Here is an 18,743-nt window from a genome sequence, read left to right as displayed (position 1 = left end):
AGCAACTCTGCGATTCTTTTACTTTAGTTTAAAGCCACAGTGACCACTGACAGCACTGTGGGGCAGCATGTCCTACCGTCCTGAACCCTGACTAAGCCACCTCACTGTGGTGACCTCGAAAGGCAAGAGGCTCAAAGGGAATCACCCGGTGCATGGGCGAGCACCAGGACTTAGTGATTAAACTTGGGCAGGTGCAGCACTTGTGACTAGGGCAATGCTGTGGCTTCAGGGAACACTGGAATCAAGACTTGTGTGAACAGCTGCTACCCTATAAATTTCTACGTTCAAACATCTAAGAGGGGTAACATAAACAAAGAACAATGCATATTAAAGAACAGCATTAAATGGTTACGTTTAGTGTCTACAAGAAAACTCTGGCCTCATCATGCTGCATTCACAGGCATTACATGATCATTAACCGCTGATATTCTTTTTATATATAATTGTGTCACAACATACATTGGAAATTCAGGCTGTGTGTTTAATTGCTGCCTCCACTACCTAGTCATAAAAGAGACGACTGGCACAGGTCACTCACTCACAGGTACACAAGTTGTTTCCATACTTCTGGCAAACAAGAACCTCAAAACATGTCTAAGCCTCAGCTAAAGCCCCACAGAAAAGAGAGAAAATAAAATCTGAAACTGGATGTTTCCCAGAAGGGACACTGGATGCTTGTACACTTTTTGTATTCCCCTTCCATTACTCAGGTACTTTTATATGCATAGGAAACCTCAACTTTGGAACACAATGGTCATCTGCAGGCCCCATCTGACTGCTTCAGATACAGCCTGGGAAAACAGCTGAACACCTCTACATGTATTCCAAGCACATCCAGTGATGGTCATGTCCAAACATGGGAAAAGGGAAGACAGGAAATAAATAGTACTACTAGTAATGATTGTTGTAACATAAACAGACACTGCTCCTCAGAAGATAATGACTACATCAAAACAGGTATGTTTTTGAACTCACTTTCAGGTTTCAATCACATTAAAATGTGTACACCTTAAAATCTACAGAGCACTCTACTGATCCAGGCAGGTAATGGAATATATTTATACTGCTTTCAGGGCTGATTCACACAAACAAATCCCCTCTCAGGACAGTTGATCCCTTCCTTCCTGGCAGCAGGTGAAGAGCAAGGATCACTCTTGAATACCTGAGCAACACCTCATGGAGCACAGGTCACTTACTGCAGCTCAGGCTCTCTGGGAGCGAGAAGCTTCACACGTGAAGGAAAGGTGAAAGACTGAAGTTCAAGAGTGTGTAATTGCACTGATTCACATTATGTTTCTATCTGGCATATCAGTTAACAAGAAACCTCAAAACAATACACTTCAGTTTGGACAATTTTCTTTTTAAACACAGAACACAGCATGAGTTGAAATGGCTTCACATTTCCCCTAAATATTTTTATTTTGCAAAAGTGTAAACATATTCAAGATTTTCCTGCAATATATTTCAGGATATTTTAAAATAAGATACATAACACTGGGGTTTTTTTAATCTAAAACTCAGTTTTCACAAAGGAAATAGAAATAATGTCACATGTTTAACTTCCATCCAAATCATTTAGCCCTTTCTGACCTGGCAGGGAGCAGTAAGTTGATCCCACTGAATGCTGATTACAATTCTGAGAGCATAGAGGAGGAGCACTCTGCTCACTTGCCTTAAAAGGATAACCAGAGAGGAAAAAAAAAAAAGAAATCAACTTGGCTATTGCACCTAGGAAAAAGTCATTTAGAGGCACAAGTAATGGCTTCCTTTAGCAGTCTCTATTTAATTGCAACTTCTTTCAATGAGGGTGTTGATCTAACTAAAGCTACAGAGCAGGTGAGACCAAAACCAGATCTGCATGGCTAATCTAAACAATGAGGTGGTCATTGCACAATGGATTCACATACATTCAATTTAATTATGAAAGAACACTAACATCTTTTTCATCTCTTTTATAACCATGCCACACAGCACATTGACTGAAGGAAGCATTCACGAAAAATAAGCATAATCATGAAGTGTTCCTTCTGATTTCACTCCTCTCAACATTCATGCTGGAAACTGAGTTCAAGAAGACATGTCCTACAAACAGCAACAGGAGTGCAGCACGTGACCTCTCCATCCAAGCAAAACAAATGGATGGAGTTTTCAATTTCAGCTTTCAAAACCCATCACCACTTCTTGCAAGATGCAGAGCAGAAATACTTCTGAATAACAAGCAATTTTTTCCTTGTCAATAATTGCAAGCTATTTGGAGGGATCCATTAATAGAAAAAGTGAAAGTCATCATATATAGAAGCCAGCAGTCTGTCTACTCAGTACTCACAGCCATGAAGAAACTCTTATGCTGTATAATGATCTGAGTGGGTTGAAAAAACAGCATACAGAGAATTGCTTATACAAAAGCAGCTGAAGAGAACAAAATATTTTCAGAGACACCTATACTTGCAGCTGTAAAATGCATAGTGTGTAACACCATCATGAGAGGGCAGTAAACACGTAAGATAGGTGTGGGAGCAACAAACTCCTCCTGATACAAGGTATCAGGTTCTTAAGACCTTAACATGAAAAAAATAAGACTAAAAAATTCCACAGAACTTTGTAGAAATTATAACTAAGTATTATGTGAAAAGTATATAAAATTTTCCTGGTTTTTCCAGGGTGTGAAATGAAGTCCCCAAGCAAGTATAAAAGGCAAACCTTGTGTTAGGAATTGATGTCCTGAGCACTGTATTCTGGAGGGTTTTGTCACCATATGAGAAGAGGAACAAATGAACCACAAGAATATCTGAAGAAGGCTTGAGGGTTCGAGGAGAACAGAGGAGTTGGAAGAAAGATTTACCTATGTGATACGGTCCACAGCCCAACACCATCACTTCACAGTCATCAAATTTTACATCATGTTCCTGAGACGGGAGAGCAAAAAGGCATTAGGATATGTGCTCCACAGCACCTTAACTCTGTGCTTTTCAGAATAAACAGTTTCTGTTGCTCAGCTCATATCCAACAGTCTGATCCTTTAGGGCTCAAGTCTGATCTCATTTACTGCAGTGTAAATCAAGTGCAACTCTCCTGGAATTAGTGGTGCTGCACCCAAACCAAAGAAGACACAGCACCTCTGATTTGGCTGTTGGAGCAGCCATAAGGAGCTGTGAACATTCACACAAAAATGAATGCTGGGATGAGATTAGTGAAACATGAGCTGAGCATTCCCAGCACCTACCTGTGCACGTACAGGTGATACATGACAGGATCTTAACAACACAGGGCATTAATGCCAAATACAGCGGAACGGGATTTGAGCAAGAGGAATTTCCAGGCCTTCTGTAAGGGGATTATATGTAACACCATCCAAAGTAATTGCTACAGAGACTGAGACATTTGCAAGATCTCCAGAAATAATGTGGCATAGAGAGATCAAACCAGACAGCAGTGAGACTTGTTTCTCAAGGTGCCTACCTGCCCATTGTATGTGATGTAGAGGTAATTAGTCACTGCTGGGTATTCTGCTGCCAGTGTGTCAATCTGTACAGGGAAGAAGACAAGGGATTGTGACTTGGCCAATGCATGATCCCTCCTACATGCAGGTGTTTTGGGTTTTTTCTTTTCCCTCTTTCACTTTTCTGCTCCTATTTCTGTCCTATTGTTTTCCTCTCATAAGAAGGTGATCTGAACTGTTCTGTGCAGCATATGCCTGACCTTCCCCCCAGACCCTGCAGTTCAGTCAACATGACACTCTACCATCCCTTACTAAGCTGTAGTGTCAGCTCTGCACCTCTTCAGTAAAACACCTACACAGCCCAGGAACTTTCCCTACTCACCAAGGCCCTCGTTCTCTACTTTGTTTGGCAGCATTAGTTACACAGATCTCCATTTCTTCAGCTCTCTTGCCCCTTTTAGTAGGGCCATCTGGAATCTTCACACCCCACTCTTGATTCCATCTTACTCCCACACTGAATACAAACATGCACACAGTATCACTTTGAGATGGTGCTGAGTAGCAGCACCGTTACTACATATTTATGTTGCAGTATAACTTGTGCTTTGATAATTAAATGGCACACAAATCAAGAGTGATTTTCAACCACCCCTTATATGTAATTTTCAACGATTTCTAACATGGTTAGTCGCCAGGGAACCTAGAACAATTTTCCTACTAGGCTGTTCACAGACTATTTGTGTCAGCTACTCATTGCATGTTATACATCATATACATCCAGGACACCAGCAAGTGCTGAAGTTCCCTGAATGAACAACTGAAAATTTTCTACACAGAATACTGAATGGGAAACAATATTAAAGCAGTCCAGACACGAATTTTACACACTATACCATTTAAAAACCTGTCCAACCTTCAAGCAGTTTCAGGAATCCTCAGTGGCTGTCCCAGTTCTTGAGAATAATGGAGAATGTGACCTTATGTCATTAGCACCTTGTTAAGTGTCTGGTGCTCATTACCGTAGCTAATACTGTGACGTACTTCATGGAACAAGAAGAAACATATGCTTTGAAGGCACACATGCAGACACAAGCAGAATGAACTTATTAAGGGTACCTTGGCACACAAATCAATCCAGCACTGAAGTGCCATATGCAGCTGAGAGAACTCAATGCAAGACCAGGCACGTTTCTGTGGCCAGGTGAGCCACAGAAGAAAAACAGCAGCTGGGAAACAGAAGGAGATTTGGCACCTGGAATTGGGCCTGAGGATACAGACAAGTTCTTTCAGAAACTTTCAGTAGTTTGGGTTGGTTTTTTTTCCCCCATTAAGGACAGAAAACCAGCTGGTGGCAGTTTAATACCAACATACCCTTAAATGCAGCAGCAGAACACCTAGTGACCCTGCAACGAATACCAGATCAGCTCATTAGGCTCATGCTATCACAATGAATAGAAAATGAACCCATAACAGTAGCAGAGTTCAATTACAGCCTATAAAAAGTTATTACCAAAGAGAAGACATAGTATGCTTTTTGTGGTCACACTATGGTGGGCCAACATTCTCAGCCTTTCCCTGAAGCCCCATAGCTGTGTTTCCCCCTCAGCCATGCAAAATAGAAACAAGAATATTCTGAGTCTCTTTGGGAATGTTCATGGCCTTACACTGATGCCTGCAGTGCAGAAGGAACAGCTACATGGGTGAAGTGTGTTATCCTCTTAGTCAACACCAAAACTCCTGTGGGTGTTAACAGTGCCAGGAGTTTCTAAAGACACGGAGGTCTCCTGCTCCTTGCACTCTTGGAAGCCCCCCCCAGGACCACACACGTACCTGTTTCACCCAAGGCACTATATTCTTCCTCAGTCTGAGCTGACGGCACTGGGCTTCAGTCAACCTCAGACACTTCCCGATTTGTTTGTCAGAGAACCCCATCTGTTTGGCTCTTCTCAGTGTCTCTTCTGGAACTGTTTCACTGAGATTAAATAAGAAAAACAACTCTGCATGAGGCTTTACAGGAATACCTGTAAGATACATTAGTGCTTGTGTCCTCTATACTGCACAGAGTTGCTATAGGATCATGCACATGAAGGCAAGAAAAGGGAGAAGACTCATACATAAAAGACCTTTTTTGCACTGGGCACCCACCACAAACACCCATGAGGTCAAGTCTTTCTTTTCCTGCATTTTTGAGGCAGGAATGAGTGACTCACGATGATGTCCATCATACCCCAGGCAGCACTCTACATCAGGCTAGTACAAGTTCACCATATGCACAACAATCATATGGTCATTTACCACGTCAGCCTCCACAGAGGACCTGTAGTGATTCCTTTCTTGGATTCATTATCCCTACAACTACATGCTCAAACTTCAATTTAATATCTTCCTTACATTCCTCCTCCCAGTCTATATTTTAAAATATAGGCCTCACCACACTGGGCTGGATCAATCCTAACGTATGTCTTGCCTCTCGTTGCAGCTGCCCATTCCACACAAAGGCATAACAATCCTGAAGCTCTGGGACAAGCCATTCAGAGGCATAACTGTGACCCAACCCTGCTAAGCTGGGAGACAACTGGTCTCAAAACACTACAATTTGTCCCAAACAAGTCTTTCTGTTGTTGAGAATGCTCTGCCTTACTTCAGAAACGGCCAGTCTTCGGAAAAAGCTTCTGACTTCAGAGATCCATAGTAGAAATGATCTTCAGAGGCTCGCACACAAGGTGAGTTTTTCCTTCTGACAGTCTCAATATATCTTTTTCCCTATCATTATTGCTGCTTCTCACATGAGGAAAACGGAGAGGGGGGATAGACTGGGTAAAGTAGGGACACCTTTTATGATTTCACATTTGCAACCAGCGTCTCTCAATACTTCCACACCTTGTTTTCCTGGTTTTGCTTTTCACGAGTCCTAGTTTTTATTGTTAATTTCAAACACATTGCTTTCCCCCTGCCACCTCTGCAGATCAACAGCTCCCCATCCATTCTGCTCTTGATTTTTTTCATCTTCTCCATTCTCACTTTATTCTCTCCACTCTTTTCTTTCCTACTCTTTGTTCCACTTTGTTTTGACTCCACCAACAGCCCCTATAGTTTCTGCCTGCCTTCGTTTCTAAGCTACCTTTTCCAAGCTTAGCTTTTGCAAAAACATAAAAAGCCTATATATTTTTATATCAGCACAGTCTGCTTTTCATCTTCATTGCCAGGAGCATCCTTGCCTACCCAATAAATCAATATTTTATGAACAAGCAAGCTCTGAATCAGGAAAAAGGAAATTACTAACAAACAAGCAATTTTCCTAAATCAGAGCTTTGAATTATGTCCTTTGCTTGACAGTATTTTTAAATAGACAGTATTATTTTATTTGAGTGGCATAAGAGGGGTAAGACAGCTTTACTGGAATGTGTCAGGAAGCTGAAGCATGAAAGAATGTCATTGAATTGTACTTTCCACTCTGGCTTAGGCACAGAGAAGCTCTGCTGCTCTGGGTGAAGTCAGGCTAGTGTTAAACAGGTGAGAATCACACAAGTGCCAAAACAGCTATTCTGAGAGCAGAACTGGGGACCAGAAACTTTGGGACTCAAATCCCTGGGTAGGTGGGGTTTGTTCTAGGAATTCCCCAATGCCACCTCTCCTAGCCCTTTAATATGAGAACAGAGCAGTCCACCTGTCAGCAGTAGCACAGCAGAAAGACAGTGAGGATTTGCAAGAAGGAAACAGTCACTGTAACTTCTACCCTCCACACTGTCTCCCAAAATGCTCACTGTAACTCCCATCCTCCACACTGTGTCCCAGCCTGGCACCACAACCAGCTTGTGCTGCCCTCAGAGAACTCCAGGCATGAGTACCACTACACTCTGGATCTTCTCCAGAACCCTTAACCATATCAACCTTCTAACTCCAGCAAATCCTCCTCTTTGTTAGAGTCAGAAAGAAAGTTGGGGAAGGGAAGTGTTCAAGGTTGGGTTGAACAGGGCTATGAGTATCCTGGTCTAATGGAAAGTGTCCCTGCCACAGCAGGGGCTTGGAACTAGATGATCTTTAAGGTACCCTCCAACCCAAATCATTCTATGTACAGTCCTTCCTAAACCAGCAGGTTGAGCTCTCCAGGTTTTGGATGTCCCAAAGTAAGACCCACTTTGTGGCACTACAGTACATTAAAGACTGTGGTTCCCAGGCACTAACACCACCACAAATTCCTCTGCCTCTCCTCAGCCCTTTCTGCTTTCTGATCTCAGGAGGTAGGACTTTTTACATAAACCATGAACACCAGAAATGAATGCATGGACGGGTCTTTACAGGAGCAAACAAAGCAAAATCCACCAATTCTCTGGCAAAACTGATGCTAGCCATCACTGGCTATGAAGGACACAACCACATCAGATTTCTCTCCTAGACTCAGCATTCCCTAAGTAAAAGTGAGCAGACCTGATGACCCTAAGAAAATGAGCCTGTTTCAGTCGTGTTTACTCCCTTGCCCTCCCTCCCTTCTGCCTCAGAACACACATAGCTGCCTGTCATTTGATTACTGACAGACACAGAAAATTGCCTTCATTTGCAGTTTGTTTCCACTCCATTTTTTGTATCTCAATATAGCAATATCATTCAATGTCACCCCCCCCAGCAGGGTGGTGAAAAAAAGCAGTGATAATTTTGCGACATGATTCATTTGCCTTGGGCTAGCATCTTTAATTAGGTTAGGACACTTACTAATCCATGCAGACAGGTAAGTGTTTTTGTACAGGACAACCAGCATGCAAAAGAAAAGCCAAGTCCCAAAGAGGGAAATGGAACTGTGCATTTATTTCCATGCATTTTTTCCCTCTGCTACTCTCAGTGCACGATAGGAGCCAGCAGAATCACTCCATCATGTTTAAAGGGAATTGGATCAGAGAATTGCAAATCCTTAACACTGACTGGCATGGAAATCACGATGCCTCTCTGCATGTATTGGACATACATGTCCATAAGAGAATAATTTCTACTTACTAATAACGGTAACTTTTAGCATTTATATCTCAGTTTTCATGGAAATAATAGAAGCAAACATGCAAATGGTACAGTAGTGTGATGCTCATCTTGCAGATAGCAAGCAGAGGTTCAGGGGTGTCTATTTTTAAGATCCAGCATTCCCACTGCCTTTGCTCAAGGAAAGACCTTGAGACTTGCTGGAGACACTAAAGCCAGCAAGAGGCAAAATCAGGCTGATGTCTTCGAATGTTTGAGTGCATATAACCTCGAGGTCACCAGAAATCCAGAGCCAAAAAGAGAAGACAATTGTCATTTCTGGCTATTCCCAAACACATGAACCAGTCCTATGTCACTGCTTCCCACCTGCCCTTGGGACAACATTTACTTTCCCAACACAGAGCAAAAAGTCTTCCAAAGATTAAACTCCCTCACTGATTTAGGAGCAATCTGAAACAAGGGAAGATTAAGTGGCCATGATTTCAGATATCTATAATGCTTCTTTTTCCAAACATTTGCCTTTCAAAATGAAAGTCAGGGGTTTCAGAGCCTCAAAACCAGATGATTAGATTTTAGCACACTGCCATAATCATTCTAGCTGTTCACTTCCTCAGAAAGCTGAAGTCCTTGCACATTTTGCAGTTTATAAACAATACAAACCTTTCCCCAACCTTGCTTGTGACTCCATTTCAGCTTCCAGTGTTGATTTGTTGTTGCTTTTAGTTTAGAATTCTACCCTGTCATCTTTGGAACTCCATCCAGTCACTTCTTCAACAATAAACAATAAAAGGAAATTGAATAAATTCCCCTTAATTAGGAAATTTTCACCTGGCACAGAGGACCTGGGAAATCTACTAACTGACTGTAGGAATGCTGGCAGCACTGCAATTATCAGGAGAGCCTGTTCTCTTCAGCACAGCCCTCTCTTCCACTTGACCAGCTTTCAGCTGATCCACCAGTTCAGGAGTAATAATAAATAAACATGCCAGCAGAAAGTCCCTGCTTGATATGGGAAGAAACACTTTTTCTTGTCTCTCAAATCAGGCTCCGCTTCATTTTCTGTCTGTTGCCAAGTTTATGCCCATCCACATATTACTTAGGCTGATGTGAATGGGTCTTGATCAAAAGGACCAGGAACACTTTGTGAGCAGAGACCAAAGCCTGAGCTGGGGGCATTTGGGACACAGTTACTGTGTCAGTTAACAACTGTCCTGTAAGCCCACACGCTCACCTTGTAGGTCACCTCTGCTTCATCTCAGCAGCTACACAGGAGGCTTGGATATGCACAGAGAAGCTGCAAAGATGAGCAAGCTCCAGCTTAGTCCACCTCTCTTGAACTCAGCTACTCTGCAGTCTGTAGGGATTTAAACCCAGACAAAAATTTAAACCCAGTTTCACTGTGGCAAGCAAAGTGGGCCAAAAGCAAGAAGTACTGGAAGCAAAATGCCTTATGCCCAATGCTGAGAAAGCTCTTTGTTTCTCAGTAGTCATAGGCCTGGAGGGTTTCAAAAGCCTGCTAGATTTCAGTCTGGATTATGTACAGAGACATACTATTTTTCCTTTCCTTACTGTCCTGCTCTGCTGCAAGGTTCCTAGTGCTTCCTTGATTACTCCTGATATTTTACACAATTTTGAACATGCTACAATTAAAATAATGAGATCAGTGTAAGAATTCTCTCCCCGCTTCTCTTCTCAAGGAGACAGATTGATACCAGTTTTCCCCTCCTGAGAAAGTCATGAGATGACTGATAAAGAGCTGTCAAAGGAGCTTTCAGGGAAGCAGGAGCAGTAAACCAACAAATCTCACTCACTGAACAACTGCCACTCCAGCATCTGAACCTTTAACATTCTGCTCCCCTGGCTAATAAATCCCATTCTGGACATCTTGATTTAAGTAACATGAACCTCACACTGTGCCCTAAGACCTGAATGACTCACTCAGAGGATTAAGTGATGCACTGAAGCAACAGCTCACACCAAAACATAGTCAAGGAATGGGTCACAGATGCTTATTCAAAACCTATTTTCTACCCCTGGTAAAAGAGAGCTTTTAGGTCTTTGCTGGGAGGCCACGGTACAGACTTCCCTGCTTCTGGTATTGTACATACTGAGATTCCCCAGTGGCTTTTTCTGGCAATGCTTGTATATCCTCTGTATCAAGGAAAATATGCATACTGTGTTTTCACAAATGTACAGATGCTTTGAAGGAAAATACCACTGTGAAATTATTACCGATGGCTCTGAAAGAAAGCATCTTGAGTCAGATCCATACAAAGCACAACCAACGGTGCTTGTATTACATTCTCCTCAGGTACTGCATTCCTAACATGTTTCTAGTCTTCCCTGCCCCACAGTTCACCAAAAGTAATCTTTCCAGTTAGCTAGAAACAAGCACTACAAATATGTCAGTGACAGCTCCTCATACAGCACAGCCTCACTTGGCATCACTGGACCTGCTCTGCTTGATGCCCACACAAGACCTGCCTGACAGCTCTGACTTGTCCCAAAAGCACACAGGTCAGCAAAAACACTGCTGAGAAGAGCAGGGATGCAGCAACCTCTGTGGAAGAGCACAGCCTATTGATGGCCTGTCTGAGCTTCTCTCCCTGCATGGCTTCCCAGCTCACCCGCTGGTGCAGCACCCGTGTTTCTGTGGCTACTCCACCAGAGTCACATTTTGAAATCCGAGTCATGCTTCCAGCAAGCAGCTTTCCAAGCACACATGGACCCAAGGACATGAGATCCAAAAAGGAATTTGCAATAAATGCCTTCTCCCGGGGGCCACTTAGCAGAGCGCCCAGCTACAAATGCTGGACTGAAGTGAGTTTTCACCTTTCCACTTTTGTCTGCTTTCCCTCTATTAACCTGTGTCTCTTTAAGAACAACAAGACCAATACTCAGGACTGCATTTACTCCTCTCAAGCAAGCCACAGGCCAGGAGGTGTTTGCACTCAACACCCATAGAGCAAGGACATAGTCTCCTCAAAAACAAAGTTCCAAATATAAAATTATCAAAACATGACTGGTGCCATCATTTCTCATTGTTAGTAGGTTGGCTACTTCAGTATCCACCAAAAGGATGATCTGCTGTTTTTATTAAGGTTAGTTTGAAGAGTTGAGATTTAAGGCGACAGAGTGCAATTCACTGCACTGCCAGACTGTCTTTGAGATTTTGGGCAAGCTCACCATCTCTGGGCTTAGCTCCTCAAAACAGGGGTTTATCATGCTCCTCTTTCTTACTTGAATTTTACTTCACAGCCTTTTATCAATATTGAAATTTGATAGTCAACCAGACTTTTATGCCCACTTAGGCCTAAGTGATGATTTCACCATAGCTGCCTATCTTTTTACCTCTAATTTTTATGGTGTTTGTCATACATTCTCCTTGCATACAGCCATAGTTCTCAGAGACCACAAAATCAGGAACAGATGAAAATAACCATGGTCACATGCAAACAAACCTTTACTGCAAATGGTCAAAGAACATTTGCAAAGATGCAAATTCTAAGAGAGGCTTTCCCTTGCACCCAGGCCACCAGTATCTTGAGTCAAGTACGTCCCAGATGTTACTGACTTTCAACTGTGCTCCTGGGCATGATTACATTACTGGACCCTGTTTCAAATCTGACTCACTCTGGACTGGGTCCATAAACTCTGGCCCTAAAGTCTCATCTCGCTCCTCACTGTCTCAGACATGGTCTGTAAAATTTCCATCTCCTTCATGAGCTGTCAGTGTGATGAACAGCTGTGGGATCACTGCAGGGCCCTTGCCCCCAGTTTTTGCTCATAGGACTGGTAAGGCCAAACCTAGGGAAAGAATTTCCTGATAATAGCACATCCTATTGCACTACTGCTGCTCCCTACACCGTCACTGATTCATGGACTGACTGCATAGGATGGTGCTTGCTCCTTCCATGTGTGTATGTGCACATGGTTTTATTTGTGTGTGTGCATGTGTGTGGTGGGGCAGGCTGTAGTTAAGATTACATCTAGATATAAAGGTAACTGGTCAAACAATGTAGGTTTCCACTTATAATGAAAAATACATAAGTCACAGGAGAAACAGCAGAGGTACATCTTTGACATGCCTGTGATACTGATATTCTCACAAGCACTCGCCAAATGGTTTTCTTTTCCCATTCCAACACAGGCCATTTGATTTCTTGCAGCCCCATCACATGACCTGAAACAACTCCTTCTCCATCCTAGCGGGCCCAGAGGCAGTTATATGGAAACACTGCTGCAACGTGTCAAAGCTATAGTCTCACCAGCACCAAGACTAAATGGGGCAGAGTGTCCTCCCCAGTCCCTACTGTCTCTGCAAATGGCTGGCCTTGCCACTACACCACAAAGAATGGACATTTATCAACCAGAAAGTTTCTCCCCCCTTACGTTATCCCAGACAATCTTTCTCACATCTAAACAGATTCCTTGCATATATCAGTGAGGCCTTTTGCTCACCTCTGAATTGCTGCACAGGGTGAGGATGCAAGGCAGCATGTGGTGTGTGAAAGCTCCTCGCTGAACTGTTCACAAAGGCCTCCACCTGCCTCTGATCCCCCTTCCCCAACTGTCTGTCATACCCACTTGTTCTAGCTCTAAATTTCCCCTTGGCAGAGACCATCTCCTTATTATCAGCCTCTGCAACTGGGCCCAAATCAAGACTCTTGGCAGAAACATTACTACAAATGCATCCAAAACTTCACTGCAAAAGTACCCCCAACCTCATCCAGAGACAAAAAAAGAAGGGACAGATTTGTCAGAACAGCCTGTAACCAGCAACAGTGCGCAGGAACAGGACTATTTCTGGTTCTGATAACTATATTTCAACAACAGAAAGATTCAAAGCAATGACGGTGTCACAGTTCATTCTTTTCAACTGGAAATTATCCTGTAGCACAGGTAAAACTCATGCCAGGCATTCTGGGAACTGGAAACAGCTGGCTGCAGGAAGAGCACATGTGTGCCAAGTCTCATTTGCATCACTCAGTTAGCTTTCCCTTGCCTATTGCAGAGATATGTTTCCTGATGTGGCTCACTGGACTAGTCTCTTAGTTAAGGTCACAAGTGTTTTTCCCTGGCTCTTTGCCTTTGTGCCAATGTGCCTTCAATGTAATGCAGCCACACAGTCCATTCACTCCCTCCAGTGCAGGCTGGGAGGTAAGACAGTTTCCTTGGAAAGGTGTGAGTAATGGTAGTGGATGATCTGCCTGGTGAGTGAATGAGAGATAATTTATATGTTCATCTTGAAGAAGAGAAGGCTTTGGGGTGACCTAATTGCAGCCTTCCAGTACCTGAAGGGAGCCTACAAGAAAGATGGAAAGGAACTATTTACAAGGGCATGTAGTGATGGGACAAGGGGAAATGGCTTCAAATTGACAAACAGCATGTTTAGATGAGATATTAGAAAAATATTCTTACTGTGAGGTGTGTGAGGCACTGGAACAGGTTGCCTAGAGAGGCTGCAGCCTCCCCATCCCAGAAGGTGTTCAGGGCCAACTTAGATGGAGCTCTGAGCAACCTGGTCTACTGGCTGGTGTCTCTGCCCATGGCAGAGGATTGGAACTATTTCATCTTTAAGGTCCCTTCAAACCCAAACCATTCAATGATTCTATTGATACCACTGGCAATCTGAGTTGAACTGCATGAATCCACCTCCAAGGGACACAACACTGGTTGTGTCTGATACAAATTCAAGGTTGGATACTGCCTAAGGACTCTCTTTAGCAGCCTGCCAGTACAGACTGCTACCTAGGTCATCAGAAAGAGGAAAAACTATGGGAGGTGGTACCAGCTACTGATCATAGTGCTGGCTGTATAATCACCTGCCACCCAATGCAGAGAAAGGGAAGGTAACCTCAGGGACATAGGACAGTTTGGCAAGATTAGCTTCTGGGGAGCGATGCTGGATTTAGCATCAGGCCAGCCTCTGGGGTCCTAAGTGCCTCATCCCAGAGCACGCCACTCCAACAGTGAGGGATTTAAACTGATTCTCGATATGTCGTTTTGCTTCCTCAGGAGCTGCACGTATATATTTAAGGGGCTACAGACAAATGCAATGCAACACAGATGTTAGAGGGCAAAAACCTGTGCAGTCAAACAAAAGATTTCTGCAAAAAAAAAAATCAAGCTACTCCTTCTCTTCAGCATCTCCCTCCACGTTTATTTTTGTTTAGCTCCAGATCCAGCTTGTTCCAGGGAGCAAGGGAGAGCAAGGGCTGCTGAATTAAAACTGTGCAGCTGGTCAAAATGCAGAGGATGGCAGGTGAACTAATGAACTCGCTGTGGTGTGCTCCCAGCGCCATCACGTGGTGAGACGTGTGAGTACAATGGGTACCAGAGGCAGAGAAGCCAGCGACACACAGCCAATAACTCAGCAAGAAGGCTCTTCCAGCCTTGTAAACCACGAAGGGAAAGCTCAAGTCAGCAAGAAGCTGAACTGAAATACAGCGCAGTGCTTTAATTTACTGCTATCTTTCCTGTTTGCTCTTTTATGTGGTCATTTTTCTTGAAGAAAGAAGATTTATATTTAAATACATCCAGAAGTACAGATGTTTGAAAGTGCGGTACAAAAGCAACATGTACTATATGATCACAGCAAGGCAGAAAAGCTTAAAAATCAATAGGCCAGACTGGAAATAAAAATGCAGGGTTATGTGGCCCCCCGGGTGCAATAAGTCAGGACAAGTCCTGTGGTGAGTTTGAAGGCTAACTCTGTCCTAGGAACATGAGTGCAGCATACTGTTGCTCCTTGCAGGCCATCCACATTCCCAGCCTTAGCCTCAGAGATACAGTGACTATTTTCCAAAATAAGCTGGAACTTCCATAAGCCTGAGAACAGTCAAGATGCCCAAGTACATAACAGACCTATTTTACAAAAAAGAGCGTGTTCAGAAATTTCTGCTGACTGTGTGAGGCAGTAAACTGGGTTTTAAGACACCACTGCTTACTCCAAGCACTGGATTGACTGCATCTGTGCTTACCACAGGTTTTCCAGCAGAAGGATTCCCTGAAGGACTATTGTGTTCTAGGACAAGGCTGTTGGCTTTTTTTACCTGTTCACTTCCTTCAGGATCTTCTCCATGTTCACAATGTTGTGCATCTTATAGAGGAACCACTTGTCAATGGCCGTGAGTTTGTGAATGACATCCATGGGGACTTTGTTATCCAAGGCCTGCCAAAAACAGGACAGCACCAAAAGCCCCTTTAGCACATGCTGCACAAATACAGACTAAGCCTGTAAATAGGTAGCAGCAACTATATAGCATAAAGAACAAAAGGTTCAGTAGATTAAGCTGTACAAATCAAAAGGTTCATCTCCCCCACGACCCCGTCTCCAGCAGCAACAGAAACTGTGTTCCTCAAGCAGTGTAGGGAGGCACCACCCACTTATGTTTAAGTGAGAGAGAGGTAATTTGCTTTTTACAGAGCCAGTACAAGACAAACCGATGGCAATAAGGCTGGGTGGCCACTGAGTACGTGCCTTAGTCAACTACAGGGAGGCACATTCAGACTGCAGCACCGACTTCTCATCTGCACCTTTTACCATTCAGGTTGCCTTAAATCATAGGCCCACCACCAACCTCCTCCCATCTGGAAATGTTAACCAGGAATGTCCAGATTTCTCAGCTGTGAAGGAACCCTTTGCTTCAGAAAATAAATCTTAATCTACCCCTGAAATACAAGGCTGAATCAAAGCATGTGACCTCTGAAGCAAGGGAAAGTCTGGACCCAGGTGGTGCTTCCCAGCTACAGCATAACTGTAGCTTGTCTCACTCTACCTCAAGTTAATGTTAAGATCATTCAAATTTCCCTACGTTATCTTCCTGGGGTTATTGAAGGGGTTTTTTTAAACCAATCATTTGCGGCCATAGGGAAAAAAGGAACCCCACAGAGGTATTATTTATGAGACAATGAATTACAAAACACCATAATATTTACTAAAAAAACCCAAACAAAACAAAATACCACAGAGGAATATGCTGGAGAGCCCTTTAGTATAATATATCTGGTGTACAGTTACAACTCTCCTGATAAAACAACTATAATCAACCATAATGATAATGCCGGCACGATATCTTTGCTGAGCTGAAGTAACCAGGCTCATTAATTGTTACCACACTTAATTGTTTTCTTGCAGGGCAGCATCACTGGAACAAAGACAGAGAAATTGCCACTGAAGAAAACTCCAGCGTTAATCTAGGCATGAGCCTGGCCCTCTACACCCCAGCATTATTGCTCCCAGTTGCCAAGCTTGGGCACAATGTTCTACTGTCACCACACAGTCAAAAGCAGTGGTGAAAACCTCTAATGCATACTTTGCTCCTTTAGAGTAACCAGTCACACAGAGAGCCTTCAGCTGGCACTTGGCACCCAACAGCCATTGCTCTTTCCAATGCCTGCAACGAGAAGCCTGAGGCCCTTTCAGCAATCCCAGAGCACTGGCAATAGCAAAGCTGGGCTTCTCACTCATTCCTGGGTACAATACTAGTATGAGGCAACTGGTAAGGGCTCCTTCCCCTCCTGATTACCTCGTGCTTGGAGGGTGAGGTCACACTGCCACATCAGTGTGATGTGAACAGGTCTTTTTTCTGTCTATCTGTTTTCACAAAACACATGCAGACTTGCACATCTTGAGGACCTCCAAACTTCGGTCAGTGGTCCCTGAGCCACACATACACACACAGGTAGTATGACCACATACTTAGTTTGCTTAGGCCACTTTATTTAAAAGTCTTAGGGATCTCCAAAGGTAACTGAAAAAAAAAAATTCCTTCCTTCCACTTGTTAATCAGAGGAGGGACAGAGAAAATATTGACCCCTGTGGCATGAATCTGGAGACTGGAAGGGAAGAATGAGTTTGCAGACATTTCTTCATCCCAAATCAGCACACTACAGGGGCAAATCAGGTTTCCAGGCAGAAAATCCATGTAGGATTTGATCAGAGCCCTGGACAGCACTCTGATAACTTTATTGTATTCAAATCTACATGAAGGAGTACAACTTAAATGTACCATGGAAGCACGAGACTAATTCTATACAATCTTAAGAGGTGCAGGAGAGACCTGACACAACCTGAGCATCCCTGCTCAGCAGGCTGTTCCATCCTTGCAGCCCTTGGCCACTCCAGCCAAGGAGCAAGTTTCATCTATGTCAGCCTCTCTCAAGGTGCCTTCTTTTACATGACTACAGGGAGCCCCACCACAACAGCAACAGCTCTGAATGGCAGCTGAACTCCCCTCCCTTGCATCTGAATAGTTACTGTTGTCATCATCCAACAGACAAGGGAGAGGTAATAAGTAAAAAGCCTTGGAGAGCCAACTACTGGGGTTTGGGAGGGAGGAGAAGATATACAGGACAAGGGCTTCCTCCTTTACCAAATAAAGCTGATGGCTAACAGGAGAATAACTGTTGGCTTTTAAAAGTCAGCAAGCTGGAAAGGAATTTTTGGGCAAGCAGCCCCAACAGCCAGAAGCATCTCTTGCTTGTACAGCTTGCCTCAGTTACTAATGGGGATGAATTAGTGCATTGGGGTGGGCAGAGGCAGCTCTTTAGAGAGAGGGATTAAGACTTTGATGTTGCTTTTGACAACAGCTCCCAGTGAAAATGTCAGCAGCTGGGAACACCCTGTGTTCAGTAGGACCCAAACTCCCTTTCATCTCCCCCCATCTCCTGTGTTGACATGGGGCTAAGCCACTCAGAGAGACAAGCAGCAAGATTTTTCTCTCAGTCTCGAGAAAAAGCTATAATAAAGACCAAACACAGCTGCTGAAAGATGAGGACACACACTTCCCTGGCTTGAAAAGCAGGAGTCAATAGCTGGACAAGCCACACATTCATAGAACATCTTGTGCTTTTTGTTCAGGCCGTTTATAAGAGGAACAGCTACGTGAAAACCCAGTAAACACCGCACAGCCTCAGCCGGTCACCCTTATGGGGAGAAGTAATGAGATGTATCTACACATGAGCACAAAGACCTTCCACATTCCACCACACAAACTTAGGGGCAGAAAAAAGAGTAATTTGCAGGGAAAGTTTGCTATCTTAAAAAGCACAAACCAAAAGAAGCTGAGCTCTCCTCTCCGTAGAGGGTATGGACAGATTGGACAAGTTAGCTGCAGCAAAACCAAATGTGAAGTCACACCTACCTTCTAACGTGACTAATCCCACATTTACCATCTGATATATACAGGCAAACACTGAGGAGACAAGGGAAGAAATAATTTCACACCCTAGGTTCCCTTACAATAGCACTCCCCATTACCCAGACACCTTGAGGGCTGAAGTGATTTGACCTGTGTGACAGGAGAGAGGTTATAAGAATGCTACGGGAAGT

General features: G+C 43.6%; 1 protein-coding gene across 1 annotated transcript in view; it reads right to left on the bottom strand.

The window, feature by feature from the left end:
- The window catches only part of CPS1 (carbamoyl-phosphate synthase 1), an 84,135-nt gene that overhangs the window by 30,907 nt on the left and 34,485 nt on the right, over positions 1-18,743 (bottom strand). The window contains exons 21-24 of the mRNA XM_050340461.1: positions 15,463-15,581; positions 5,270-5,411; positions 3,460-3,525; positions 2,843-2,906 (exon numbers count right to left, since the gene is read on the bottom strand). Coding sequence (XP_050196418.1) covers positions 2,843-2,906; positions 3,460-3,525; positions 5,270-5,411; positions 15,463-15,581 — 391 coding nt within the window. The remainder of the gene's footprint in view (positions 1-2,842; positions 2,907-3,459; positions 3,526-5,269; positions 5,412-15,462; positions 15,582-18,743) is intronic.

Source organism: Myiozetetes cayanensis, unplaced genomic scaffold, assembly GCF_022539395.1.
Source record: "Myiozetetes cayanensis isolate MyiCay16 unplaced genomic scaffold, myiCay2020 scf9, whole genome shotgun sequence".
NCBI lineage: Eukaryota > Metazoa > Chordata > Aves > Passeriformes > Tyrannidae > Myiozetetes > Myiozetetes cayanensis.
The sequence above is the reverse complement of the archived record's forward strand: the minus strand, read 5'-3'. Positions and strand labels throughout refer to the sequence as shown.